The sequence below is a fragment of the Scyliorhinus torazame genome, chromosome 6, assembly GCF_047496885.1.
Source record: "Scyliorhinus torazame isolate Kashiwa2021f chromosome 6, sScyTor2.1, whole genome shotgun sequence".
Taxonomy (NCBI): Eukaryota; Metazoa; Chordata; class Chondrichthyes; order Carcharhiniformes; family Scyliorhinidae; genus Scyliorhinus; species Scyliorhinus torazame.
Genome location: NC_092712.1, coordinates 46,096,642 through 46,103,362, shown reverse-complemented (window position 1 = coordinate 46,103,362; position 6,721 = coordinate 46,096,642). Strand labels below are relative to the sequence as shown.

Sequence of the window (6,721 nt, the reverse complement as noted above, 5' to 3'; positions counted from 1 at the left end):
TGAATAAGATCTCACCATCAGTTTCAAGTACAACAAGGCTCTTCCTTTCTCTTTTAAGAATTACCATTTTAAATAGATCTGAAGAACTTAAATAACTACCTTAGAAATTGAGACAATAATTGCTTATGATAACTTAATGATTTTAACTTAGATATATGTTATCAGAGTATACACACAAATAGTTTAAACTTTTCATTGGTACCAGCCTAGAAAGCTTCCAACAAGCATCTGTAGATGAACAATTTCATATAATTTTTTTTTTAATGTATTGCGTAATAGATAGCATCAACAATGTAACAGTACATAATAAAACCTTCAACATTAAGTGGCTCTACTCAAACATGATTCACATAATCTACTGTAAAATCCTTCATGATTATTTTAAAAACTAGCAATGCTTGACATGCACAGAAACTAATGCAAATTTGCCAAGTGTCGAAAAACAATCATTGGATGGATCAAGACAAATCATAAATAATAATTAAAATACTTTTGTTTTTACAATTTCAAACCGCTGGAATAAAATCTGAGGCTAAAATAGAAAAATATTTTGTGGTAAAATTACTATTTTAAATCATTATTAGGATTGAGGTAAGGACCCTGATACCAGATTCCTGTTTTTTTTAATTTAAAAGTGTAATTGTCAGTTTTCCTGCTCCTGAGAAAAGGAAGATTTGAATCTTCATAAAACCCTTTTGAAGGCTCCCTCCTAGGATCAGCTCTCTATTTGCCACTGCTGTGCCGCAGAGCCATCACAAATTGCTATGGCAATATATCCTTTGATGTCAGCAGGATCTACCACTTGAAGGCACTGCCCAGCTGACACTTGATAGATGCGGTTATTTTTCTGTGGAAATAAAAAACAATTAACAATTAAAAGTCATTTTCTCAAATGCATTTCAATACCAAACTGTGTCAGATAACCAAGAAAATAATAGGGCTGTTTTGTTACCGCATTACATAGAAATACAGTCCTTTCTGCATTGTGGGTAGAATCTTTAGTAACCGGGTAACATCAGGGAACCATCTAAAGATCTAATGGAAGTCACAAAATTCTTAGACAGCTTGACAAGGTCGATGCTGAGAGGATGTTCCCCCTGGCTTGGGTCATAGTCTGAACTAGGGGTCACAGTCTCAGGTTAAGAGGTTGGCCATTTCACACCAAGTTGAAAATAAATTTTATTTGCTCAGAGGTGAACAATTGGAACCTATATATGGAACCAGAGGAAATGGGTGAGATACTAAATGAATAGTTTGCCTCAGGATTCACCAAACAGAAGGACTCGGTTGATGAGGAGTATAGGGTAGAGTGTGTAAATATTCTGAGTCACGTTGATATAAATAAATAGGCGGTGTTGGGCATTGAGGAGGTAACAAGGAAGTTAGACAAAGGAGAACCAGTGGATGTATTTATTTAGATTTCCAGAAGGCCTTTGACAAGGTGCCGCATAGGAGACTGTTAAATAAGTTAAGCGCCCATGGTGTTAAGGGTACGATCCAGGCATGGATAGAGGATTGGCTGACTGGCAGAAAGCAGAGAGTGGGTATAAAGGGGTCTATTCAGGATGGCAGCCGGTGACTAGTGGTGTGCCTCAGGCGTCTGTGCTGGGACCACAACTTTTCACAATATACATTAATGATCTGGAAGAAGGAACTGAAGGCACTGTTGCTCAGTTTGCAGATGATCAGTCCGGTGGAATTTGCATATTCTCCCCGTGTTTGCGTGGGTTTTACCCCCACAACCCAAAAGATGTGCAGGTTAGGTGAATTGGCTACGCTAAATTGCCCCTTAATTGGAAAATATGAATTGGATTTGGACAAGCTAGGAGAGTGGGCAATGAAGTGGCAAATGAAATACAATGTGGAAAAGTGTGAGGTTATGCACTTTGGAAGGAGGAATTTAGGCATAGGCTGTTTTCGAAATGGGGAAATGTTTAGGAAATCAGAAGCACAAAGGGACTTGGGAGTCCTTGTTCACGATTCTCTTACGGTTAACATGCAGGTTCAGTCGGCAGTTAAGAAGGCAAGTTCAATGTTAGCATTCATGTCAAGAGGGCTAGAAGACAAGACCAGGGATGTACTTCTGAGGCTGTATAAGGCTCTGGTCAGGCCCCATTTGGAGGATTGCGAGCAGTTTTGGGCCCCATATCTAAGGAAGGATGTGCTGGCCTTGGAACGGGTCCAGAGGAGGTTCACAAGAATGAGGGTCCAGAGGAGGTTCACAAGAATGACCCCTGGAATGAAGAACCTGTTGTATGAGGAATGGTTGAAGACTGTGGGCCTGTACTCGTTAAAGTTTAGAAGGATGAGGGGGGATCTTATTGAAACTTACAGAATACTGCGAGGCTTAGATAGAGTGGACTTGGAGAGGATGTTTCCACTTGTAGGAAAAACTAGAACCAAAGGACACCATCTCAGACTAAAAGGACGATCCTTTAAAACAGAGATGAGGAGGAATGTCTTCAGCCAGAGGCTGGTGAATCTGTGGAACTCTTTGCCGCAGAAGGCTGCGGAGGCCAAATCACTGAGTGTCTTTAATACAGAGATAGATAGGTTCTTGATTAATAAGGGGAATCAGGGGTTTTGGGGAGAAGGCAGGAGAATGCGGATGAGAAAATATCAGCCATGATTGAATGGCGGAGCAGACTTGATGGGCCGAGTGGCCTAATTCTGCTCCTATGTCTTATGAACATAGAACATACAGCACAGAACAGGCCCTTCGGCCCACGATGTTGTGCCAAACCTTTGTCCTAGATTAATCATAGATTATCATTGAATTTACAGTGCAGAAGGAGGCCACCCGGCCCCCGAGTCCGCACCGGCTCCTGGAAAGAGCACCCTACCCAAACCCAACACCTCCACCCAACACCAAGGGCAATTTGGACATTAAGGGCAATTTATCATTGGCCAATTCACCTAACCCGTACATCTTTGGACTGTGGGAGGAAACCGGAGCACCCGGAGGAAACCCACGCAGACACGGGGAGGACGTGCAGACTCCGCACAGATAGTGACCCAAGCCGGAATCGAACCTGGGACCCTGGAGCTGTGAAGCAATTGTGCTATCCACAATGCTACCGTGCTGCCCTTGAGAACAAATAAATCTACACTATATCATTTTACCTTAATCCATGTACCTATCCAATAGCTGCTTGAAGGTCCCTAATGTTTCCGACTCAACTACTTCCACAGGCAGTGCATTCCATGCCCCCACTACTCTCTGGGTAAAGAACCTACCTCTGATATCCCTCCTATATCTTCCACCTTTCACCTTAAATTTATGTCCCCTTGTAATGGTTTGTTCCACCCGGGGAAAAAGTCTCTGACTGTCTACTCTATCTGTTCCCCTGATCATCTTATAAACCTCTATCAAGTCGCCCCTCATCCTTCTCCGTTCTAATGAGAAAAGGCCTAGCACCCTCAACCTTTCCTCGTAAGACCTACTCTCCATTCCAGGCAACATCCCGGTAAATCTTCTTTGCACCTTTTCCAAAGCTTCCACATCCTTCCTAAAATGAGGCGACCAGAACTGTACACAGTACTCCAAATGTGGCCTTACCAAAGTTTTGTACAGCTGCATCATCACCTCACGGCTCTTAAATTCAATCCCTCTGTTAATGAACGCGAGCACACCATAGGCCTTCTTCACAGCTCTATCCACTTGAGTGGCAACTTTCAAAGATGTATGAACATAGACCCCAAGGTCTCTCTGCTCCTCCACAATGCCAAGAACTCTACCGTTAACCCTGTATTCCACATTCATATTTGTCCTTCCAAAATGGACAACCTCACACTTTTCAGGGTTAAACTCCATCTGCCACTTCTCAGCCCAGCTCTGCATCCTATCTATGTCTCTTTGCAGCCGACAACAGCCCTCCTTACTATCCACAACTCCACCAATCTTCGTATCGTCTGCAAATTTACTGACCCACCCTTCAACTCCCTCATCCAAGTCATTAATGAAAATCACAAACAGCAGAGGACCCAGAACTGATCCCTGCGGTACGCCACTGGTAACTGGGATCCAGGCTGAATATTTGCCATCCACCACCACTCTCTGACTTCTATCGGTTAGCCAGTTCGTTATCCAACTGGCCAAATTTCCCACTATCCCATGCCTCCTTACTTTCTGCATAAGCCTACCATGGGGAACTTTATCAAATGCCTTACTAAAATCCATGTACACTACATCCACTGCTTTACCTTCATCCACATGCTTGGTCACCTCCTCAAAGAATTCAATAAGATTTGTAAGGCAAGACCTACCCCTCACAAATCTGTGCTGACTATCCCTAATCAAGCAGTGTCTTTCCAGATGCTCAGAAATCCTATCCTTCAGTACCCTTTCCATGACTTTGCCTACCACCGAAGTAAGACTAACTGGCCTGTAATTCCCAGGGTTATCCCTAGTCCCTTTTTTGAACAGGGGCACGACATTCGCCACTCTCCAATCCCCTGGTACCACCCCTGTTGACAGTGAGGACGAAAAGATCATTGCCAACGGCTCTGCAATTTCATCTCTTGCTTCCCATAGAATCCTTGGATATATCCCGTCAGGCCCGGGGGACTTGTCTATCCTCAAGTTTTTCAAAATGCCCAACACATCTTCCTTCCTAACAAGTATTTCCTCGAGCTTACCAATCTGTTTCACGCTGTCCTCTCCAACAATATCGCCCCTCTCATTTGTAAATACAGAAGAAAAATACTCGTTCAAGACCTCTCCTATCTCTTCATACTCAGTACACAATCTCCCGCTACTGTCCTTGATCGGACCTACCCTCGCTCTAGTCATTCTCATATTTCTCACATATGTGTAAAAGGCCTTGGGGTTTTCCTTGATCCTACCCGCCAAAGATTATTCATGCCCTCTCTTAGCTCTCCTAATCCCTTTCTTCAGTTCCCTCCTGGCTATCTTGTATCCCTCCAATGCCCTGTTTGAACCTTGTTTCCTCAGCCTTACATTAGTCACCTTTTTCCTCTTAACAAGACATTCAACCTCTCTTGTCAACCATGGTTCCCTCACTCGGCCATCTCTTCCCTGCCTGACAGGGACATACATATCAAGGACACGTAGCACCTGTTCCTTGAACAAGTTCCACATTTCACTTGTGTCCTTCCCTGCCAGCCTATGTTCCCAACTTATGCACTTCAATTCTTGTCTGACAACATCGTATTTACCCTTCCCCCAATTGTAAACCTTGCCCTGTTGCACGTACCTATCCCTCTCCATTACTAAAGTGAAAGTCACAGAATTGTGGTCACTATCTCCAAAATGCTCACCCACTAACAAATCTATCACTTGCCCTGGCTCATTACCCAGTACTAAATCCAATATTGCCCCTCCTCTGGTCGGACAATCTACATACTGCGTTAGAAAAGCTTCCTGGACACACTGCACAAACACCACCCCATCCAAACTATTTGATCTAAAGAGTTTCCACTCAATATTTGGGAAGTTAAAGTCGCCCATGACTACTACCCTATGACTTCTGCACCTTTCCAAAATCTGTTTCCCAATCTGTTCCTCCACATCTCTGCTACTATTGGGGGGCCTATAGAAAACTCCTAACAAGGTGACTGCTCCTTTCCTATTTCTGACTTCAACCCATACTACCTCAGTCAGCTGATACTCCTCGAACTGCCTTTCTGCAGCTGTTATACTATCTCTAATTAATAATGCCACACCCCCACCTCTTTTACCACCCTCCCTAATCTTATTGAAACATCTATAACCAGGGACCTCCAACAACCATTTCTGCCCCTCTTCTATCCAAGTTTCCGTGATGGCCACCACATCGTAGTCCCAAGTACCGATCCATGCCTTAAGTTCACCCACCTTATTCCTGCTGCTTCTTGCGTTGAGGTATACACACTTCAACCCATCTCCGTGCCTGCAAGTACTCTCCTTTGTCAGTGTTCCCTTCCCCACTGCCTCATTACACGCTTTGGCGTCCTGAATATCGGCTACCATAGTTGCTGGACTACAAATCCGGTTCCCATTCCCCTGCCAAATTAGTTTAAACCCCCCCGAAGAGTACTTGAAAACCTCCCTCCCAAGATATTGGTGCCCCTCTGGTTCAGATGCAACCCGTCCTGCTTGTACAGGTCCCACCTTCCCCAGAATGCGTTCCAATTATCCAAATACCTGAAGCCCTCCCTCCTACACCATTCCTGCAGCCACGTGTTCAACTGCACTCTCTCCCTATTCCTAGCCTCGCTATCACGTGGCACTGGCAACAAACCAGAGACGACAACTCTGTCTGTCCTGGCTTTCAACTTCCAGCCTAACTCCCTAAACTTGTTTATTACCTCCACACCCCTTTTCCTACCTATGTCGTTGGTACCAATGTGCACCACGACTTCTGGCTGCTCACCCTCCCCCTTAAGGATCCTGAAGACACAATCCGAGACATCCCTGGCCCTGGCACCCGGGAGGCAACATACCTTCCGGGAGTCTCGCTCGCGACCACAGAATCTCCTATCTATTCCCCTAACCATTGAATCTCCTACAACTATTGCTTTTCTATTCTCCCCCCTTCCCTTCTGAGCCCCAGAGCCAGACTCAGTGCCAGAGACCTGGCCGCTAGGGCCTTCCCCCGGTAGGTCATCCCCCCCAACAGCATCCAAAACGGTATACTTGTTTTGAAGGGGAATGGCCACGAGGGATCCCTGCACTTTCTGCCTGTTTGTTTTTTTCCCCCTGACTGTAACCCAGCTATTC

General features: G+C 44.8%; 1 protein-coding gene across 5 annotated transcripts in view; it reads right to left on the bottom strand.

Annotated features, from left to right (window-relative positions):
• Window positions 1–242: 242 nt before the first annotated feature.
• The window catches only part of galnt11 (UDP-N-acetyl-alpha-D-galactosamine:polypeptide N-acetylgalactosaminyltransferase 11 (GalNAc-T11)), a 375,834-nt gene continuing 369,355 nt past the window's right edge, over window positions 243–6,721 (bottom strand). For all 5 annotated transcript variants that reach the window (XM_072508170.1, XM_072508174.1, XM_072508171.1 and 2 more), the window contains one exon: window positions 243–847. In XM_072508170.1, the coding sequence (XP_072364271.1) occupies window positions 716–847 (132 nt within the window). In that variant the 3' untranslated portion in view covers window positions 243–715. The remainder of the gene's footprint in view (window positions 848–6,721) is intronic.